Here is a 23,472-nt window from a genome sequence, read left to right as displayed (position 1 = left end):
AAAAAACACTGAAACCTTTCAGTACTGGTTTATAATCCAGTAAGATACCTGTGCATTATTTACCTTAATATACATGAATAGCTACATGAGTCAGTCAGGTGCATGCATTTATTTTTTCAAGTTGAGCCCTAGAGATCAGATACACAGAAAAGGACATTCTGGGGAGGGTATGGGCTGAGTTACACCAAGTGTATGATTTTCATGGCAATGCTATGGAAAAAGTGTATTTTTAGATGATATTAAAAAATGAGCAGTTTTGAGGAAATGCTGCAGAAAGAGTTAATCTTGTGCTAATTTTCCAAGGCAGGAAATACTGGAAAATGTGATCTCCTTAAAAAAATGATTATGATATCTTGATATTTATTTGACCAATGTGAATGTCTTAGTTTTAAAAAATATTCTGTACCTGTCTAATTTGTTATCTTTATAATATTATTAGATTAAAATATGAATGTATTTTTAAAGAATTCAGGAAATGTTTTTGCCTTTATGAAAGTTACAAAGGTGGATACAACAAGCATCAATGTTCAGTTTGGGAGAAGTGCTAGTCTATGTTCTGTAATTAAATGCTTTCTTTCAGATGCAGTGTTCAACTGTATCAGAAACATCACTGAATTACATGGTTCGTCATTTGTTATAAATAATCTTGCATCTCTGTAATGTGCAGCTGAAGCAACTGAGGCAAACAGTGATTAGTAGAATATCCAAAGAGGTGATACCTAATCTAGCAATAAAACAGGCTTTGGTTTCCTGTTTAAATAATTTGATGTTACTGATTCTGCTGAAACAGCAAAGAACTAGTAGGAAAGTTCTGCCACACCTATCTTGATCTGTTCTGTGGACTGATGTTAGGGGCCGGTGTCAGGCTGCATGTCACTGGCAGGGAGGTTAGCACAATTCCTCACTATTTTTTGACTGCAGATAAAAAAGAGAGGTTTTAGCTTTTTAAAAACTGGTTGTTTGAATCCTGCCTCTCTTTAAGACACATACATTTTGAAATGCAGATCATGTTCAAAGAGAGTAGTTGCAATTGTTCGATGCTTTGGTGATGAGTGCTATTCATAAATTTGGTTACTTCTGAAGTTAAGCTCTTCAAAAGTGGTACTCTTCTTTGGCAGTATAGTCAGACTGTGTTATGTAGTGTGTTGCATATAGTAAGGACTAAATAAATGTTAAAGTACAGATAGCAACATTGACATTTTTCATTTTTTACTATTTTAACATTTAGTTCATAGTTGATATCCCCTTTTGAAAGAGACTGAAATTTTCATAAATGTTCTAAACTTGAGATTTTTTATAAATATTCAGGGTAGTGGAATATTTAGTTAAAGCTTGAAGTTGGAAGTGAATTCTTTAGTAGTGATGTCTAACTTCCAGGAGAAATACATATAGTATTCTACACATAGAATTACACATAGAAGTCCATGGTTATGAACTTTCTGTATGTGGAAATACAACCTAAAGTGTTTTTTGTAGTTGTAAGCACCATGTTTTCTAGTGTCAGTCTCAACAATGACATTTACTAAAAATCAAGGAATTTAATTTAATACATTTTAAGTATATGTAATTTCCTTAAGATTCAGAACAGTTTGCAAGAATTATGGAGTTGTTTTATCCAGAGATTGCTGGAGAAGCAAAATGTCACCATTTTGCTTGTGGAAGGATTCCTTTCCAAACCAAAGTCCTAAAGTTTTGACTTAAATTGTTGAAGTCTATTATCTTTCATGTCCTACAGAGGTCAAATAACCATCTAAATGTTGCAGACTTGTTCTTTGTGTCCTTTAGTGATTGGTACTTAAGAGTGAAGGATTTGACGGCTATGGTGAGTTAGCAATTTGCAGTGGATACTGTCTGGGCATTTGCTACAAGTCATTTGCAAAGAGCGTAATTGTACTGACTCCTAGACTGAATCACACAATTTCTCCCTACTCAGTCTAAAGTCTTCCAGTTACCCTGAAAGCGTAATGCTTTGTGTTTGTATTTTCTGTCTCCAAAGTGTATTAACGATATAGAGTCAACCACAGAGCTATTTTGTATTAACAAAAAGAGGGAAGAAGGGAGAGCTAAGAAGAAATGAGGTAGAAGCCTACCAAAATACACTTGCTGAAAGAAGCACTTTTGATCTCTGCAAACCTGGATAGCTGGTTCCCTCCACCACTGGTATGATGACATAGGTGTGCATGCAGCTGGGTGGTAAGACGTGTTAGGGGGCTAATCTGACTGAAAATAAAGAGGGGAGAAGGGAATGCCTTATAAGAAGCAATTGGAATATGCTACTGAGGTTACTTTGTGAGGCAGTTACCTGTTAATACTGATAATACAGGTTTGTGCCAGTATAGCCATCTACCTGTAGGCTTTATGGAGTCTGAGGCATCCATTGAATTTTTGTAATATATTTGGTATTTTCAAAGCAAAATTTTCCAGGGTAGAAATTGGAAAAATGAGTCAGATTGTCACAGTTTCAAACTGCAAATTAGAAAATGTGTCATGAAAATAGATGTTTATTTTTCAGTGGCATGGGCTTGCAGCATTCTGTGCCCTTGGATGCTGGAAATGCAGGAAGTGAGTAAAGAGCTTGTTTGTCTTCGTGGGCAAGGATTGAGTGAGTAAGATGCTCCAGAATCCAAGCGAGTCACAGACTAAATCCTAAGTGGCTACCATCAGCTGTGGGGAATTCCCTTCTGTTGTTTTGTGTAATTTTGTTCCCAGTGATGAATATTTATGTTTGTGTAATTAGTGAAGCAGTCTGAAGTTTCCTGAATTACTCCTATCTGATGCAATGATTTCTGAAGAAGAACAAGTGGTATCAGGAATAAAATGGAGAAGTAAAATAAAAATATACAAACCACAACAAAAAAGAAGGTAGGCAGACCTAGAATAGCAAATGAGAAAATGAACTGATTTGGTATTTCTGGAAATGTGGATGGCAATGAACAAACATTTCTAAAAAATCTAAAACAGCTCCTCTGGATTAATTGTCCTACCTAAAAAGGTAGACCATGAGATATGAGGCTTTTTTAGTGAACTTAATACTTTTTCAGAGTTATAGCAAGCTTTTTTGCCAGAAAGCACAAATGATATATATAGGTGAAGTAAGTGGATGCCTGTGCCACAGGACAGAAGAGGGAAGTGGTGGGTAATCATAGAAGCACTGTATACTGGAGTACAAGGGGCAAGGCTGATGGTACTCTTCAGGAAGAAGTAATACAAAAGGCAAGTTGCTTTCCTAAACTGTGCCAACAAGAGGACCATACTAGATCAGAGGAGGCTGAGAATGAAACAGTATTATGGAAGTACCATTATCCATATAAAAAATTAAAGTTGTAGTGTTTTAATTTTCAAATCTAAAAGGGAAGTGAAAACACGAAAGATTATAAAGAGCCAGTGATAAGGGGAATACTGAGTCAAACAAGCACTTGTGTTTGTGAACTGGCCGGCCAAGAAACCAAAGTAATCTCTGATTTCAGAATAGAGTTGAGAAAGTCCAGCTGTATCACAGTTCATACCCATAGGAAAACTGTCCTCTGTTTAAAGACAGAGTCTTACAAGGGATTGTTTTTTGGTTTGGTTTTTTTTTTTTGTTTACTGCTGTGGGAATAGAACAATTAGGGAATCTCCAGTTTTCTGTGATGATAAATTAGTTATTTCCAATCCAATTACCATGCAAACAGGAGCTATGGTAATGAAATTACATCTTGTTTAAATGCAGTCAGGTGGTACTTCCTAAGGAAGTAATAAAAGATGTACAGGGAATGGAATACCTAAGTGATTGGCGGTTGTGTGACTTCAAATTTAGAAAACTTTCTCATAACAACATGGAAGAAGCTGTTAAGTATATTGCATTTGCCAAGAATACTGGTCAAAGCAAGTAAAAAAATCATTATTGTTAGAGGCAAAGTGGGAGCACAATAAATACGAAATTGATTTACTTTGGATGAAAAAGGTATGCCATGTCTTAACCTTATTATCCTTGCTTCCCAGTGATGACTATACCAAAAGATAAAACTTTAGAACAGGAGCTTGTGCATGTACTATGTCTAGAAGAAGCAGGATTGAAATACCTGAGTGGGCCACAAATTAGTGGGCTAAAGTCCAAAAAAAATTACAGTGAAATATCAGTTTATAAATGTAGCTATCCAGCTGTTGGAAAACCGGCATCAGAGTAACAGACATTACTGGAGAAGCTGGTGGAATCACTCCTCTCATAATCATATTTAGTACTTTTAAAACAGACAACGGTTTGAAAAAGGTGTGGATAGTTATTGGCCGATGTTTTAATCACAGAAATATTAAAACAAGAGTACCTGCTCTCTTGGAATCTGATGACAATCACTGGCACCTTGCAGATGTGTAAATCAATAAGGCAGAACAAAAAAATTGTTGTGATTTAGATGCCAGGAAATCCTGCTGCGTCATGGAAATGCCACTGTAATTTAGAGTAAGAAACAGCTACAAACAGCAGTGATTTTACAGGGAATTGCAGGAGGTTACCATCTTACATAGGATGTACATCCTTACATAGGGAGTGTATTTTTTCAAATACAGGAAAGGGGTAGAGTTGCTGAGCTGGACATTTTGCTTGAGAAAGCTTCAAACAGGCACCAGGCAAAGCAGGTTGACATGACTGAGCCTTAAGAGGTAATTCAGGTGTTTGATGGCAGGTATCTCAAAGAAAACCTGCAGATTCCTGTTTGGAGAGCAGAGTATCAATTGAACATTTATTATTAGCTTTAAGGTAGTAGTTGAATTATGTTATTATATTTTATGCTTATATGGGAGAGGGAGATCTGCTAAAGGCTGGTTTGAACTGGTTTTGTTATAAAAATATATGGAACACTGATGAGTTAGGATTGCATGAATCAAATTTTCCTCAGAATCCTTGGCTCTGGGAGGTTATTGAACAACAGACAGCCCAGAATCTCCTCTTGGAGCAAAAGCAGACAATACTACAACTAGTGCTTCATTTCTCCAGTAGCCTGGGTTGTTCATCACTGGGAGTTACCATAGATATATTTTGCATCTTGTGAATGCTTGTTTTTCTAGTTTAACAAGTAATTAGGTAAATAGTCTGAGTTCCCTGCTTATCTTACTTTTGCTGTGTTCAGTTTCTGTATCTTTTCCAACCTATGGTGGCAAAGGTTGTGGCTGGCATGAACAACATAAGTAGATGATTTGAACTTTATAAGACACTGGAAGTGAAAGAAGAGAGATGGAGGGGATAGACAGGAAAAAGGAACTGTCAAATTTCTTGCTAGCCATGGTAGGGATAAATCAGAAAAAAGGCAAATTTTGTATCTATTGACACAAGCAGTCTAAACCTAATTATTTTTCACTGCTATTCTTTAATGTACCTTTGTTATTTACTAGTTCTTTTTCCGGCTGAGGTGAAAAAATGTCAACCAGTTCAGGGTAAGAATTGAGTTTCTGGTCCTCTTACATACTGGAATTTTGCTGTCTGACCCAGAAAAAAGGAAACTGTCAGCTGCAGTGGGTGTCCTAAAATAACACTGCATTATTAGCAACGCTGTAAGAAGAAACTATTACTGTAAATGAAGTATAAAAAATGAGAAAAGTAAAATATGATTTGTCATGAGAAGCAAAGAAATCTGTGGAGGTATATTTCAGGGTGAGAAGAAAACAGATTTAAATTCCAGTGAAAGAAGAAATGATGAATCAAAACTCATGGGTTCACCTTATAAACGCTTTTCCCTACAGCAGAACAGGAGACTGTTCAATGTTCATGGCATGCTGTCAGTCAAGCCTCCAGATGATCTTCCTACGGATGTACAAATAGCAAATTAAAAGCTGATGCAGAATCATAGAATTATTTAGGTTGAAGATCAAGTCGAACCATTAACCCAGGACTGCCAAGTCCAAGTCACTAAACCATGTCCTTAAGCATCATATTTTTGTGTTTTTCAAACATGTCTAGGGGTGGTGACTCCACCACTCCCTGAGCAGCCTGTTCCAATGCATCACCACCATTTCAGTGAAGAAACGTTTCCTAATATCCAATCTGAACTTCCTCTGGCATAACTTATGGATGTTTCTTCTTGTCCTGTCACTTGTTATTTGGGAGAAGGGACCTACACCCTCCTGCCTTCAGCCTCCTTTCTGGTAGCTATAGAGAGCAGTAGGTCCTCCTGAGACTCCTCTTGAAATTAAACAGGCTGAGGTCCCTCAGCTTCTCACAGGATGTCTTCTCTAGACCCTTCACAGCTTCATTGCTGGTCTCTGGCCACGTTGCAGCACCTCAGCGTCCCTCTTGCAGCGAGGGGCCCAAACCTGAACACAGCGTTCGAGGTGCGGCCTCACCAGTGCCCAGGACAGGGGGACCATCGCTGCCCTGGTCCTGCTGGCCACACTGTGTCTGGTACCAGCCAGGGTGCTGCTGGCCGCCTTGGCCACCTGGGCACACTGCTGGCTCACGCTCAGCCGGCTGTGGACCAGCACCCCCAGGCCCTTTCCCACCAGGCCCTTTCCAGCCGCTCTGCCCCAGCCTGTAGCGCTGTGTGGGGCTGCTGTGACACAAGGGCAGGACCTGGCACTGAGCGTTGTTGAACCTCATACAACTGGCCTTGGCCCATCAGTCCAGTCTGTCCAGCTCCCTCTGCAGAGCCTGCCTGCCCTCCAGCAGGTCAACACTCCCCCCCAACTTGGTGTTGTCTGTGTGCTGGCTGAGGTTTGCTCTCAATCCCCTTGTCCAGCTTGTCACTAAAGATATTAAACAGAACTGGCCCCGGTACTGAGCCCTGGGGAACACCGCTTGTGACCAGCTGCCAGCTGGATGTAGCTCCACTCACCAGCACTCTTTGCACCCAGCCATCAGCCAGATTTTTAGACAGCGTGGAGTACACCCGTCCAAGCCATGAGCAGCCAGTTTCTCCAGCAGAATGCTGTGGGAGGTGGTGCCAAAGGCTTTACTAAAGTCTAGGGGGCAGCATCCACGGCCTTTCCCTCACCCACCACATGGGTCATCTTGTCATAGAAGGAGATCAGGTCAGTCAGGCAGGACCTGCCTTCCATAAACCCATGCTGGCTGGGCCTGATCCCCTGCTTGTCCTGTACATGCCACATGATGGCTTTGAGGGTGATCTCCTGCACAACCTTCCCTGGCACTGAGGTCAGGCTGACAGGCTTGTAGTTCCCTGGATCCTCCTTCCTGCCCTTCTTGTATGTGGGTGTCACGCTGGCTAATCTCCAGTCAGCTGGGGCCTCTCCAGTTAGCCCGGAGTGTTGATAAATGATGGAGAGTAGGTTGGTGAGCTGTTGCGCCAGCTCCCACGGTACCCTCGGGTGGATCCCAGCCAGCTCCACAGACTTGTGCGTGTCCAGGTGCTGCAGCAGGTCACTGGCCGTTTCCTCGTGGACTGTGGGGACCGTGTTCTGCTCCTTGTCCGCATCTTCCAGCTCAGGAGGCTGCGTAACCTGAGGGTACTGGCCTTGCTATTGAAGACTGAGGCAAAGCAGGCATTAAGTACCTCAGCCTTTTCCTCGTCCTTTGTGGCCATGTTCCCTGCACATCCAATAAGGGATGGACGTTATCCTCGGCCCCCCTTTCGTTTCTAATGTAATTGTTGTTCTGCTAGTTACATAAAAGTTATAAATTTGGAAATGATTCATTACTGGTTTTTTAGCATACTGACAAATTTGAATACATTTTGGTTTGAAATAATGCAGCTATAAGTATACCTAGACAAAAATGGTATTAAAACAGGTGAAGAGTGGAAAGGAAGCTTAGTTTTGAAGAAAAGATTAGGTACTTGAGCAGTCTTTCTCCACTTTTCTAACTCCCTTTCTAATTGGTCCTTAATTGTAGAGACTTGTGACCTGCCTGTGTATGTATTTTGGCATGAAAATATTTTATGAAAAGAAGTTACGTAATATGTATTATTTCTCATAATGAGAGGCTTTCTAGTCCAGCGGGAATGCTTTTGGACAGGGAGGCTTGAAACTAAGTCTGTAGGTGCAGCTTGAAGTTTAGCACTAAGGAGAGCTGTCCACTGCATTTCATTTTGCCCATCTGCAAAATGATATTAACATTATTTATAAAACACTTTATGGTTTTTAAGTAAAAAGTGCTCTCTGAGAGTGAGACATTTAATATTCTCAGTAGTGTCTGTTCCATGTTATATTTGTATTGTGTTTGACACGGCATTGAAACATTCTGCCAGCCCATTTTCTCAGTCATTGTGGCATTTTCCTCTAAAATTTCTTCAGGATATTAAAATCCCTTGTATTTCTCTTAAGACTGGGTTTTACCGATGGCACACAGCAATATAGCCTTCACAAACATATGGTAAATCTTTGGTAAAGTATATATATCAGTAGTCATTAACCCTACCTTTCCTTTCTTTCCTATAAACTACTAGGATCACTTTTTGTAATTCTGTGTATTTTGTTAATGTTTTCATGAATAAGGGACCATCCTTTCCTCCCCATGCCCTCCTAGCACACATGTTTTAGGGCAGGGGTCCTCAAACTACAGCCCGTGGGCTGAGTACAGCCCCCCAGGGTCCTCAATCCGGCCCCCGGTATTTACAGACCCCCCGCCCCCCCTCCACCGGGGGTTGGGGGGGCAACCAAGCAGCCGCAGATGGCTGCCTGCCGCTGCATCCGCGCGCCGGCCCCCTGGTTAAACAGTTTGAGGACCCCTGGTTTAGCGTAAAGAATATGTCCAGTATCTCTTGACTAGCATTACAAGGAGGAAGCAGAACCTCCTGGGATGTGAAAAAGCAAGCTCTTCAGGTTTTTGTGTAAACATACTGCTATGCACTTTCTTTTTCTGGGAGAAAACCCAATTATTTTATGTATACCAGAGTTGGTTACAGATTCAGTTTTAGGAGATAAATTCCAAAGAAATTAAAGCTAATTAATGATTTATAGAGATTGCTGGTATTTTTTATTTAGCTGTGTGTTGTGTTTTACTGGGTAAAAGATAACTGGTTGACTTTCTCACCACTGCAGATATCTGTGTTCTACTCTATTTACTCTGCTAAACGACAGGTGAAGCCAGATTTTTTTTTTCTTCTGTTTGTGTGCATTAACAATAGGCCTACCTGAAGTACAGTTTCCCTCCCTGTTTTACTGAGAGATCAGCTGGGCTGCGTTAGTTAAGCCACAGTAACTTGATTGTGCCATGGACAGCTCTGGACCCAGCAGCATAAATATAGCACTTTTGTCAACAGGACAAAAATAGCTTCAGAATATTTTTCATCTGTGGCTATTCATATCTCCAAATTCTTTACCTCTGTGTTGTTTCGAGTTGGATTTAGGGAAGAAATAATTTGAATGGAGGAGCAGTTTGGAGAGGGAGTAAGCAAGACGGTCAGGTCTTAGCCATTGCAAAGTAGGTTTTGTCCTAATGACCCTGTCTCCTGTTTCTCAGTGTTTTGATGATTTTTGAATTCAAGTTATGAAGGATACTGGTCAAAGTTATGAAGGATACTGGTCAGAATATTTTTAGACTCGGGCAGTCACAAAATAATGTGTTCTGCTCCCAGAATATTGGCTTCATAGGTTTTTTAACTCAGTGAAGTGATACTTTCAAGATTTTTCTCTAGCTGGAGAAACCTGCTGACTGGTGTGTTTTGTATATAACTTCTCAAAGTTAGATTTTTTTAAGCTAAGATGTGGTGCTTGCAAGTACTAGGAATTCAGATAAAACTGCAAAATGCAATAAAAGAAGTAAAACAAGAATTATTACATCTGTGCACCAGCAATAGCTTGCTAGGAGTTAATGAAAAACATTGTTACTTTGCCTGCTGTGGCTAAGCTGCTGAGTCCTGCAATGGCATGGTCAGAAGACATTTGGAAACCTTCTTTGGCTTTATGGGTTCATCTGAATGCTACTGTATGAAGCTGGAAGGTTCATGTAGAAGCATGAGAGGGGAAGGAGTGGCAACTAGAAAGTTTCCTAGTTTATGCAAAAAATATTGTGTTAATCTTTTCTTCATCCTCTTTTAGATGACTTAGATTGTACGTTGATTGGTTCGGGTCATACAGGTTTGAAACCTACATAGATGACATTAAAAAACCCCAAACCCTCAGCACAACAGTACGTTTGAATTTTGTTACAGAAAACTTAATTCAGTCATTCTTATTCTAACTCTCAACTTCAACTCTTTTTCCTTCCATCTAGGCCATGTGTTTATACGGTGGGATCGCCGATAAACAACAGAGCCCTTTTCCCATGCCAGGAACCGCCAGTTGCCTTGTCGACATGGCAAGCCTCAGTCCGAGCAGCTGCAGGCTTTGTTGTGTTAATGAGCGGTGAAAACTCAGCAGAACCAGTCCAGCTTCGAGAAGGTGAAATATATTTTCTCTAGAAAGTTATTTGTAATAATTTTATAATTAGAAATATAGCTTAGTAAATATATGATTTTTGAAAGAATGAAGTTCCTAACCTTAAAAGCACTTACATGTCAATCTGTAGTCTCCATGTCACCCTGTGGAAAGGTTACCTGCTCAAGGCCTCAGGATAACTTACCAACAATTCAAAGCATCTACATTTCACTATGTTACTTCTACTTACTTTTTTCTGTGTTTTTATTCCTTTTACTTTCTCCAGACCTAGACTTTACTTGTCATAAATATGCTTTTTTTTCATCATTCTAAAGTTGAACATTTCATAGATAATGTACCTTACCAGGTTCTTGACAGCTTCAGGCCTTGGTGGATAATTAACTTTCAGTTTTAGTTCTCCAGTCCAAGTGTACCTCAGCACATCAATGATTAGTACTGGTCATTGTGTCATATCTGTTTCCTGAAATATATGGAATAGATGAAGAATATCAGGTCAGTGCCCTGAAAATCTGGTCTTCGGCGGTGGTTTTTTGGCATTGGTAGATCACAGCTTGTGCAACAATAAGCAAGCAAGCGTTTTTCTTCTGTGTGAGTTATAATTTATTGTCTAAACTTCTGTCTGCACAGAGAAGTTGTTTTTAAGGCAGTTTTACACATAACAAAAAGTATGTCTTGTGCCCATTAGTTTAGAGATAGCCTGTTCAAACAGGGACAGTATTTTCTAGTGTAAGCAGTTCTAATGAAAAGTAGCATATAGGAAAAGGTTAGAATTATGTGTTTCCAGAAAAAAAAAGTAACCTTCTGTTCCCCTTTAGAAAGACAGCTTTATTCTTCAGCAAAAAAAAGAATGGAAGTCATCTTGATTTCAGAATGGATCAGTTAATCTCTTTGCATGGAATTGTCTGGTTATTTCTGGCCATATGTGAAGCCTGTTTCAAGCCTTGTCTCTTCAGTTGAAACATGGAAAACTGACATGGTGAGCTGCTCAGCTCCTCACTTGGACTGTAATACTGTCTTGGTGTCAAGAAAGCAATGATGCTCTTGACTGCAGGCAAGGAAACCAGCTCAGCCATCATTGTTGAATTACTTTAATCCACGCTTAATCTTGCTAACGAGTTGTTGCCTGTTTCTGCCTCAGTGGTGGCTATGTCTGAAATATTAAGAGGAAGAAGGATGCTTATGTGACTTTATAGAAAGAGAAACCTTGGGATAAAATTTGGGCAGTATGAATTGGCATAGGTCAGTTAAAACTGATACTCTGTTAGACCAATTAGCTAGTTGAAAAGGCTATATTGTGAAATAATTACTTCCTCATATGTTTTGTCATTCTAGTTTAAAAAAGCCATTAAAATTTTATACTTGAATAAAATAAAATAAAAAAAAAACTAGTTGTGGGGAAAACCATTTTTAAAGTCCTGTTGATGGAGTGCTGAGAATTGTATCAGGGTACCATATTGTCAGTGATGGCACTGGAGCTTAGTCACCCAAAGTCAGACTTGTCACCCTGTGGGGAACAGAAGGGGCTTTTGTTTAAATCCTTGTAGTCGTTGCAGTGGGTCAGTTTATGTTGGTAATTCATGTGTCAGCTTAGAGCTTTCTTTGATTGGGTGTTTTGGGTTGTTTGGTTTATTTTTTTAATTTTCCAAAAACTAACACAGTGTATTTCCTTTCCTAAGAACTCTGTGAAAGCAAGAAATATTCTTAAGAAGTCGTTCATGGGAAGACCAGTAGGGAGGAAATGACTCATTTTAGCTTCACTCTGCTAATGAAGCGCTGAGTGAAAACTGAACTGGGAACAACCAAATGTAGCATTAAAGCTGGCTACTTTAGGAACGGTGTGACAATGGGAAAAGTTTTGTGCTGAACTTAACTGAAGAGAAGCAGCAGGAGCACCTACTGCACTTCTGTCCTTACAGTTTTCCTTCTGCCTCTCTTCAAGATGGGATTTCCAAGAGCATGGAAGGTTCTGGTTACAGATCTATGCAGTACATAAAATTATGGTAATTTTGATGTCATCGTGGAAGGGTTGCTGCGTTTCTTTAAAGGTAGTAGGTAGGCATTGTGCTCCAGTAGCTCTCAAAGACTCAATCATGGATGAGACCCTTGTTATCTTGGTGCTTATATACAATTGGAAATGACAAAGAAGCGTTAGATAGCTTTGTGGAATTCTAAGTATTTACAAAACAGAAAGGAAAGGAAGGAAAGAAGCAATATTGTAAGGAATGTTTTAAAAAACAAATAAACCCAAGGCTCAAGTGCTAATCTGAAGCCTTGAATAAATTCTTAATGAATTTAGGAATATAAATTCATTAGTTCAGTTAATAGGACTTTTAAGAGTTAAAAAGTTAAAAATGGTCTGTTAGTGTTATAATAACCTGGCCCACATAGTTCTTATTGTTAGGCGGTTATGAAGGATGTATGAAATCTATCCAACGTAAAATTTTGTCTTTACATTTACAAAACATACCTAAAAGTCTTTTAGGGTGATTTAACTTAAAATACCTTTTCTTTGCCAAATCATTTACATACAGTATGCCGTTGTGCTGCGTGTTTATAAAACTGTACATAACAGGCAAAACACCAAAAAATAATTTTAAAATGGTTTCTCAGAAAGAATAAGTATTTTGGCAAGTTGTGAATTAATTTATTCTGAATAGAATTACAAGTTAGCTGAATATTTTTTCCTTTAGAAGTCATATTTATAGTAAGAGTGCAAGGCAGACAATAAGAGAACAGCAAGCAAGGATGATACATACCTTCAAGCTTTTAAAAAGAGTTTTGCTTTCTGCTTCACAGATGTACATCTCTAGATGCATGATCCAGTGCACTTCCAGACTAGGTGTACTCACATGTATAGATTCCTCATTTGTCACTTGTATTTGCAGGTTTTGGTAATAGTGTGCTTCCTGCCGTATATGCTGGTTTTGCATTCTGCCACCTACAAAACTATGGCTCATCCTGTCATTTGAAATGAAGTGAGGCCACATTTGTTTGGAAATATTGATATGTCACTTACTCAAGTACAATTCAAGTATTAAAGTATGACCTAAAAGTGCTTTAAAATATGATGCATTCTGTACAGAGCACTTAGAGAAGAAAAAAATATCAGAAAAATGCAATTGACAATGCTCTGGGGGAGAAAGCTTTATAGTGAGCACTGTGTGTGTGTAATGTAATCCATTTAGCCATTGAGTTTATTTTTCAGCACTTACCAGTTGCACTCTCCTTCAGCATATTATTGTAACACATAAAAGTGCAAATTTAGTCACAAACACCTTTACATTTGTTTTGATTAATATTCAATAAGTAGATATTCAGCCATCAAATGTGAAATCAACTGGCTTGCTTTTTGTGCAGTTACTCTATGATTATGTAGTCCTTGATCTTGTTTTGCCATCTCTGATTTCAGCAAGAAGGTGTATTTTGTTATTGAGAGCAAATAATGGTGCTGGAGAAGCCACTGCTACTGCTCTGTAGTTACCACCACCAACAGCTGCTTTTCTTTGTGCTCCTCTAACTTTTCACAACGCAAAACGGAAGAGTCCAGTACTTGTGTTGATTGATCTCCAACATGTATCAGAAACTACAGCACATCACAGGCTCATGCCTGTGAGGCAGTGTTGGACTAATGCTCTTGGCATGCATGCGAGGGTGCTGTGTGGGAAATTCTGGCTTTCAGATAAGATCAAAGATTTCTACAGTTACAAAGAGTTTCAGAAGGCTGGAGGGCTCTTAATCCAGTGCTCCAGCCAAGCAGTAATTTTGGCATAACTACTCATTTAGCCGTAGTTCTATGTATTAGCACTAGTTATTTGTCTATCAAATGCTGCGTGGGACTCTCTCTCTTTTCCCATAGAGGTAGCTGAGTTTTGTGGGCTTTAGTGGATCATGGCCACCATCTGTATTATGTGGTGTTTATGTTTGTGTTAGTGCAAACTGTTTGAGGGAAAATTTACTAATAAGTGAAAATACTCTTAATGTTCTTGCATATGGCATTAACAGATACTGACTCTCAGGTGTTTATTCAGTTATAATGCACTCCACAGGATTCAAACAATTTTAATGGTTTCAAAGGTAGCTGAATGCATTAAAAATTGTAGGAAGTAATTACATTACTCATCACTATTATTTCAAGTAGAGGAAATAAATGGCCTTTAAATTGTTCTTTTGCACAATTATAAAAAGATTATAATTTCCTACCCTTGTTAAATTTATTCCCAAATTTTGCACAGGAAGTTTTCCAGTTACACCTGATAGAATAGGTGATTGTTGTTGCATGGTTTGTGCGGTTACGACATAGCAGATTTGCTTTGCAGAGCTGATTTTTTTTGAGTAATTATTTTCAAAATTATAAGCAGAGAAAATGTTTTGCAAGTACTAGAATTGCCTAAAATAGTTACCCGTAGGAATCGAGTTGCTCTTAATCCAGTCTGGTTGTAAGGACAGGGTATAAGCACTACAAATAAAAGGACTAGAGTGCTCTTCCTCTATGTTTCCCACGGACTAACCCCATCCTAGTATCTTAGCCTTCCCAAGGTGCCCTTGCTTAGTGTGAAACTGTTTTTGTGGTACAGAATGCTGGGTGGTTTTGATGAAGCAAGCCGTCTCCCCGTTTGAGCTGCACGGTTTTCTCTTACCCTAGAGGTGGTGCTGTCTCCAAGGTAGCCACGGGAAGGCAGAGGGCAGCCAGGGGAAGGGGGGAGAACAGGGGAGCAGAGCTGGAGCTTGTGATCCCAAACTGTTCCCTAGGGTGGATCTGAGGGGTGATGAAGGAAAACAAAACAAAGCCCACTGATCTGAAGGAAGTTAAAGAGCGGAAGTGAAGTTACGGGAGAAAAGCACAGTTATTACCTGTAGCGAGAAGACAGAAGATAAGTGTGGTTAGACTCTCCAGCTAGTTCAGGGTGCTTGCTGTAGGGAAGTATTGCCAACATAAATACCATCCACCAGTCAGTGAATGCACTGTAGAGAGGGCTCATTTGTCATGCCAGTGCATGTGATTTCAGTTGTTCAAGACAAAACAACTGTAGTATAAATACGTAGTTATCTTACACAGTTCTAGAGTATGAATGCAGAAGGTGTCTAAAAGCCCTGCAGGAAATGGATTGAGCCTCAATTAGGTGTGTAAAGACAGTATAAGTCTTGGATCTTCTGTGAATATCCAGTTTGCATGGTTTCTGTAATGCCTGCAGAATTCCAGGGGCTTGAAAAGAAGACAAGGATCTGTATGCTAGTTGCTTTTCTTTTCTTCAGAAAATCCTAATTTAGAGAAATCTGAAAACACGTACCAAAACCCCATAGCTTTCTCTGTCTTTGGTACCTTCACCCATTTGCCAGGTTTGCTCCAGATCTGAATATCTTCGTTGCTAATTCATGTGAACTTCTGAATGCAGTACATGCTGTTCTCTCTGGAGTACTAAACTGATTCCCCAGTCATTTTGACATTCTGTTCAAATTACAGTTGTTTTTTAAAAAAACTCTATGGTCTTGCTTGCTGTAGCCTGTCTTGCTAAATTTGTTTCTCACTGTAACCCTCTCTGCTGCCTCTGCATAGCACACGCCAGCACCTTTTCGTTTCAGTCTCCGCACTGTTGTGAGAGCCTTCTTTACACCTCCTGCTGCCTGGAACAGTTTTCTGTCACTGCCTTTTGACTTCCCTGCAAGTTTCAGAACTCAGTTAAAAACACATTACTGGTTTTCCGTTTCCATTACAATTCCTCAAATTTTCACTCTTCCTCTGCTGTTATTTAACTCTGAAGGTTTTACCATTAACATAGCTGCATGGAGCATTTTGTAATGCTTTGTATGTAACAGATGCTACACAGAGTCCAGTATTGTAGACTGTTTCTGGGCCTTCTTTTGTACGCATTTAAGTCAATGGTAAAGCTGCTGTTACCTACAGTGTGGGCAGGCCTGGGCTTCTAGCACAGCTTATGTACTGATGCAACTCTCTGTATCAGGAGTTTGGTATGTCAGAATAATAAACTGTTGCTGTCCTGGGTGACCTCTTTCTCTCCAAGGTGGCATTTGCTTGCCTTGGCTCATTTGTAGCTTTGCTAAGTTGATAAAAAAAAGGGTGGAGGGGGGGATTTCGCAAAAGAGCTATCATTCTTTTTCCTATTGTGTTTGGAGCAATTATGTTGCTTTTGCTCACGTATTGACAGGAGGTCAGGAAAATTACAGGAGTAATATATATTCACCTAACAATACAGACAAAAGGTTTTTGCTAGTAGTGGTGAATGTTGCCAAAAGTCGAATGGGGTGAGGGACTCTAAGTAGTTGCTAGTGCATGTGAAAGGCAGAGGCTTTATCTACCTCTTGCAAGACTTCACAAATAGTATTGTTTGTTATACTAGTAGTAAGTAGAAAATTTATTGAGACTAAGCAAAAAGTCCTTCCTTTGGACAGCTTGACCTTCTGTAATCATTAAGGTAGGAAACCCAGAGATGCTTTGCTAGTTGCTTATTTCCTTTCCTCTGTGCCTTGTGGCCTCCACTGGACTTTTTTTCTTCATTTTTTTCCCCCCTTTTGATAGAGTTCCACAGGTCTGGTCAGAATACTATTGCAAAAACCCAAGTATTAATGTTCTCTTAAAATAACTGAAGTTTGTATGTTTCCACAGTTGCCACAGCTACAGCTATTTGCACATGATTCAGCAGGTTGTAACTCATGATAGGCTCTTTCCAAGAGTAATTAACCTATTAGTATGATGTAGTAACTGTACTTGTGACTATAAATCAGTACTTGAACGTGACCCTTAAGCTATACCTTTTTTAAAGGGACAGACGGAAAAGCTAAGCAACATTTAGATTAATGATGGGTATGCTGTCCTAAAACATCCTCCAGTTTGCCAAATGTTTCATAGTTATAGCCATCCTATACTGTACTCCTTGTCTTCCAGCACTGTGTTCCTATAATGATAAGATTTATCACCTTTTTATGTTCTGTTGACTCCCTAATCTTGTTTAGGCAGCTTCTGGATTATCATGACCAAATCATTGATTTAGGCAATAACCCATGTGATTCTAAGCTTTGATTTTTCTCTGCCTGGTTGGCACATCATATATCTCAGATTGGCTGGTCCAATTCACAAGCACTAGTGTTGTTTGTTAGAACTTGCCTATCAGTTTGGTACTGTCCAGAACACAAAGAAAAGATTTTGTTCTGTATGAGATTATACAGTCAAAACAAAACCATGAGGTGGTCGATCCAGGGTTGAAAGAGTTAAATTTTGATTTTTTTTTGTGAGTGTGTATCTAAAGGTGCTACTAGATTTTACATCTGATGCAATTTTTGGGCAGTAACAGTACAGTCATGTTAAGCTGCATGAATAACATCCCGCTTACAGATGATTTATTTATAGATAAAGACATCAGCAGACAGAGGAAAGTCTCAGGTGTAAGTAAACAGTACTACATCCATAGTGGTTACATATGACTGCTCTTATGCATCTCTGTAAAATTATTTTTCATACTTCAACAAGAAGCAGGAAGTAAGCTTAGGAGGTTTGGCCCAAAATCTCAAGTACATAAAAATGTCAAGTACTGAATGTGTGCTGTGACTCAGTCTGTACGAATGTTCCTTTTATTTACAGGTATCTTGAGCTGGTACTACTATGTGACTATGCCAATGCCAGCATCCACCTTCACTATTGCCGTGGGATGTTGGCAGGAGGTTAAACAGCAGTCCTTCACAGCTGCTATCCAGTCAAACATTGAGTTTTCCTTGCCATCTTCACAAGCTGATTTCAGGTTGGTATTTAGAATATTGTTGAAAAATGAGATATATGGATAGCGTTTTCATTTATTCTGTGGAATGTGATAATGAGTCATATTAGTACATGAATCAAAAAAGAACTTTACAATCTGAACAGAAAAATCTTGACAGGGAAATGATTCCAAAGGCATTATTTCATGGATAAGGGTGTGGTTCTTTTTACGTGAAAACAAGCTGCTTAGTGAGCAACAGGGTTAATAAATCCCAGTATCCTCTGGATTTGCATCCTACATTTTGTGTCTCTTGATGCTCTACTGCAGCAATACCAGGTCCTCCCTTGTTTCTTGCAATGCCTGGCTGTAAGATCTTTCATGTTACCAGACTTGGTCCATTCTGGATACCTGATGGATTCCTGTCCAGTCCCATCCCAGAGTTAGAGCTGGCCTGTACAGTGGTTTGCCTGGGGCGATGTGTACTGACTGGCTAGATGGAAGACCTGTTGCAGTGGTCCCATAAAATAAAGTTGGACCAATGATTCTTTTCAATTAAAAAAATACCCTGTTGTCTAGCGTGTGCAGTGGCTACTTAGCTGTCTCACCAAACCAATAGCAATGTAATTATTTTGGATAGATCTATTCCTCCTTCCAATCTAGTCAAACCTGCTTATTGAGTTTAAATGATTATAGAGTGATAGATGAACTGAACAATACTGTGTATAGGCCTGCATGTGAGATGTGAAGCTAAAAATTACATCTCTGTAGAAATACCACTTGTTTCCACATGTATTCACCCATAGTTAGCAGAAGTCTCAGACATGGCACTGGATTTTCTCAGATATTACTTTCAGCTTTTCAAATTCATAGAATCACAGAATCACAGAACAGCCCAGGCTGGAAAGGACCTTGAAAGATCATCTGGTCCAATCTTCTGTGGGAGAGGGAGCATAGATGAAGCTGTCTAGCAGCCATATATGCCTCCTTTTGAAGAGAGCAACTCTGTGCCCCTTATAGATGCCCTTTAAGTACTGGAATACTGTGATGAGGTCCCCCTGAGCCTTTCCTCCTCTTTTCTTCTGAGAAAAGACCTAGCTCCTTCGGTCTTTTCTCACTGGACAGGTTCTCCAGCCCTTTGTTTGTTTTTGTGGGCCGCCTTTGGACCCTCTCCAGTCTGTCTGTCTTTGTTGATTTGCGGGGACCAGAAGTGGACACGATACTCCAGGTGAAGCCTGACAAGCACTGAATAGAGTGGGGTAATCCTATGTCTGTCTCTGCTAGTAATGCCCCTGTGAATGCAGCACAGCCTCCGCTTTGCCTTTGTTGCTGCAGCAGCACACTGATGACTCATGTTCAGCTTGGAACCAGGAGCCCTGGGTCCCTTTCAGCAAGACTGCTGCTCAGACACACAGGTCCTAGCCTGTGCTGGGCTCTTTGGTTATGTCATCCTAGGCACAGGACTTCGCACTTTGTTGAACTTCACGCTGTTCTTGCTGTCCCACCTCACCACCCAATTTGGTGTTGTCGGCAGAGCCAGTGAGGGTGCTTTCAATCCCATCATCCAGGACATTTGTGAGTATGTTGCACAGTGTGGGGCTCAGTATCAGTCCCTGCGGGACCTGTGACAGGCTGCCAGCCTGAGTAAAAGTCACTGATCACACTCTGAGTGTGGCGTGTGAGTCAGTTTCCTATCCATCTTGCAGACCATCCATCCAGTCTGTATCTTGCTACTTTGTCCAGGAGAAGGCTGTGGGAAACTGTGATGAATGTTTTGCTGAAGTCCATGCAAACAATGTACACTGCTTCTCCCATGTCAACAGAAAATGTTCTTTTGTTGTAGGAGGGGATCAGGTTAGTCAGGCCTTAACTATTTTTTCTGTTATGCAATTAGAAACTTAGCTGAAACAATACTTGCCTTTTAAATAGCTGTTTTGCACTAATACCATGTTAATATTTAGACAGTGGAAGTCCTTACCAGTTTGGTAAAGCTAGTGAGACTTTGGAACTTGAGGACCTAACAGGGATTTCTTGTTGGAATTTAAAACAAAAGGATTCTGACGGCTTGCAGCTTTGCTGATTTTGGTTTAAAAAAATACTAATAAGTCTTGAATTTCAATATTTTACATAAGATCAGTAAGACATGCCTATTCAAGCTTGAAACTAGTTTATAGGCTTAATAAAATTGTTTTGTGTTTATTCATCTACTATTTGTATGTTATAATATGACTGTCTCTACAGGAATATGCGGTGATACTCTCTATATATTACTCTTTAATGTACAGCATGTTCAGTAATAGGAATTTTTATTGATTTGGTGAAAAAAATTGTTCTGACAGTTGATAGAATATGTTTTCCATTTTTTAAAAAAAAACTGAAAAAGGAATATTTTTGTAGCAAAAATTAGTGCAATTTTTAATAAGTGTGATGGTGATTGGATAAATTAATTGGCACAGGTATTGTGATGTATCTATAGCAGTTGAGTTTGTGACAGTGGAAGAACTAATGTGTTTCAGAAAAACAACTTGACCAAGAAGGAAAAAAAAATATCAAAAAATCCTTTGCAAGAGTGGTACCTATTATGCATAGACAAAAAGGAGAGACTAAGTATACAATGTTGTTTTGCGGTTAATTAGGACATAAAAATCAATGTTCTTAAAAATCTGCTTTTCCAGTTATACCCAGTAAATCTTTATTTGGGAGTTAGCACAACCAACACTTGTTACTTACTTTAGTCATTAGGAATAGGTAACCAAACGAACACTGTGCACAGTAGTAGGCATTTCTAGAAAGGGTGTGAAATGGATAGACAACTAAATGTTTATAAGATAGTGTCTCAGATAAGATAGTGGAGATAAACTGTTGGGCAGCGGGAAAAGGAAGGATTTCTGAAATAAGTTGTTGAAATATGTACTGGATATCACTTACGTCCAGGTGCCAGTGGGTTTGCCATAAGGGCACTGTATCAAAGAAAATGTTAAATGGAGAGAGAGTGTTGAGGCAGTTTCCTATCTCCTTGTGGTCATTAAGGATTTGGGAGCTTTTACAAGAGATAGGGTGCAAGCTTTCATGTTCTTGCCTTACCTCAACTCTGGTAATTAAATACAAAGTGACATTGTTTTACAGCAGAAATATACTGGGTTAGACCACCCTTGGAAAAAAATGGTATAATGATGGGTGTAGTTTTTTTGTATAATAGCTTAAAGTCCACTTCTTTTACAGAAAGTTATGTAAACAGAAGTGTTGTCACTTCAGCAAACTGTAGTCCTTTTCTACGTGTTATCATTTTGTTTTCTGTCAGGACTTACCTGGAGCATGATCTTGCAAATATAAATGCTTTCAGTGATGTCAGGTGCAATAACAAGTGCTTTGCCTGTCCAGGCAGAGAAGAACCAGCTTCTGTAAGTTGAGAGCTCAAACTAAGGAGAGGTTCTATGCTGTACAGAAAGACAGGCTAGCAGGTGAAAACATGAAGCTTATATCTGTTTAGATATGAGTCTGTTTGGGCAGGTAAATTATTGTGAAGGTATATGACTCAGTGTTTGGGAAGGAATTGATTTACCCCTCAATTCTTCCAGTTACGGATCTGGATATCCTGTAAAAGTAATGTAAAGTAAGCTTGATCCTAATGTGGTATTTTTAAGCTTCTATGGTGATAAGCTGGAATTGAGATCTAGTGTTGTTTTTTACTTAAGGAAAAAAAAGTTAGTAAAAGTTCCTGGAAAATTTTAGTAACAACAGAAAAAAAGCCCACTTGGAATTTCATTCTAATTGCACTTAATGTATTTGTGTTAATATGTACAAAACCTTATTTTCATAGTCATATTTGAATAAGAATTCTCTGAATAAATAAGAATTTCTGTATTGTTATTTAGTTGATGTACATTTTAAGCACTTGGTTTCTTGGTGGATATCTATTATAAAAACAAGGTTTAACTAGGGTTTTTTTGGTTATGAGTAACCATATCAGTTCTACTCAGACAGGTATTAATGACTGTTTTCACGAAGTGCTGCACATGTGAACAGTGTGAGAATACAAATGAGTTGTTTTTATGCGAACTGTCATTCTGATGTTTAGAGAATATCCTTGTCTTAGCATACGCAGTTGTGGACATTTCTGGTATCACATTAAACTATATTTTTTTCTCTCTCTCTCTCTTTTTTTTTTAATTTTTTTTATTTTCAGATGGCATGAAGAAATCTGCGGTCATGTGGAATATCCCTGCCGTTTCCAAGATTCTGCTGCCAGGTTGCAGGCAGTAATTCCTTATAGAGTCTTTGCTCCCTGGTGCCTTATGGAACGCTGTGAAGAATGTTTGATTCAGCTAATTCCTCGGTGCCTCTCGGCTGCTTACACCACACTGGGTACCCATCCCTTTTCCAGGCTTGATGTTTTGATAGTTCCTTCCAACTTTTCCAGCCTAGGAATGGCTAGGTAAAGAAACTCCTTAGTATCTCATCTCCTGTATTTTCCTAGGCTCGTTTTTATCAGGTAGTTAACAGTGTCACATTGCTATCAATATGAAGTTGCTGTGCTCTTGTTCTTAAACCAAACAAAACTCTAGTTCTGGCTTCATGTGGCTAGGGTTGTTTGCATCCTTTGAGATATGATCTTTAACATTAGTTTTAACAGGGCTCAGGAAAGGAAATTATATGCATATTAAACATGCATCTGAGTTTCTGCATTTGTCAAAGTCAAGGATTTTTTTTAATGGTTCTGTTGATTTAAATACTTGATGCTGTGTCATGTTTTCATTTGGTGTTGATTTTACCATTATGTCTTGACGGAACAAGAGCATGTCAAAATCCAGATAATTTATTCTCATTATTCATAAGCCTTTTGAGATTTATAACTTTCTAGTCAAATGTTGGTCTTTGGAAGCTCAGTAAGGCAAACTGTAAGGATTTCATTATCAAGTTTTCATGGGTTTATGGAGAATTAAAGCTTAATTAAATATTTTTGGTTTTACAGTATAATTTCCAGTTGTGCAATGTCAGTAGAATTTTAGCTCTGTTAGTTGTAAGGCAATGATTAACGATTGAAATTCCCCATTTGTTTTTTATTCTTCTTAAAAAAGGATGTATTTTTAAGTTGGTAATGAGACAGTATGTGTTAATAGCAGAGAATGAAACACTTTTTATTCACTGTTTTCCTAGTGCCAACAGTAGAGTGGATTCATTTATGTAGATGGACAAAACATGCAAGAGAATAATTAAAGGCAAAGCTTGGTTAGAAAGATGAGGAGTGAAAGGAAAGGTGTATTCCCAGACTTTTTTTGGGGGGGGCTCTTAGGGCAGGTGTTGAGTAGGTTTGGTGTCTGAAGCAACTTCAAGAAATTTTAGAAATCACCAGTTCAAGTGCTTATATGAACCACAAATTTATTTCTTTTTACAAAGAGTATAATTAATCAAATAAGGAAGCATTTTGTTTTATGCTACATGTTTTGTTTCTTCTCTATGT

The 23,472-nt window shown here is 39.0% G+C and overlaps 1 protein-coding gene across 7 annotated transcripts in view; it reads left to right on the top strand.

The window, feature by feature from the left end:
* Positions 1–23,472, top strand: part of LOC119141279 (aminopeptidase O (putative)) — a 202,600-nt gene that overhangs the window by 18,449 nt on the left and 160,679 nt on the right. For all 7 annotated transcript variants that reach the window (XR_005101890.1, XR_005101891.1, XM_037373415.1 and 4 more), the window contains 3 exons: positions 10,142–10,308; positions 17,900–18,056; positions 22,198–22,446. Coding sequence is in view for 5 of the 7 variants with exons in the window: in XM_037373415.1 (XP_037229312.1) it covers positions 10,142–10,308; positions 17,900–18,056; positions 22,198–22,446 (573 nt within the window). In the remaining 2 variants the exon portion in view is untranslated. The remainder of the gene's footprint in view (positions 1–10,141; positions 10,309–17,899; positions 18,057–22,197; positions 22,447–23,472) is intronic.

Source organism: Falco rusticolus, chromosome Z (genome assembly GCF_015220075.1).
Source record: "Falco rusticolus isolate bFalRus1 chromosome Z, bFalRus1.pri, whole genome shotgun sequence".
Taxonomy (NCBI): Eukaryota; Metazoa; Chordata; class Aves; order Falconiformes; family Falconidae; genus Falco; species Falco rusticolus.
The sequence above is the reverse complement of the archived record's forward strand: the minus strand, read 5'-3'. Positions and strand labels throughout refer to the sequence as shown.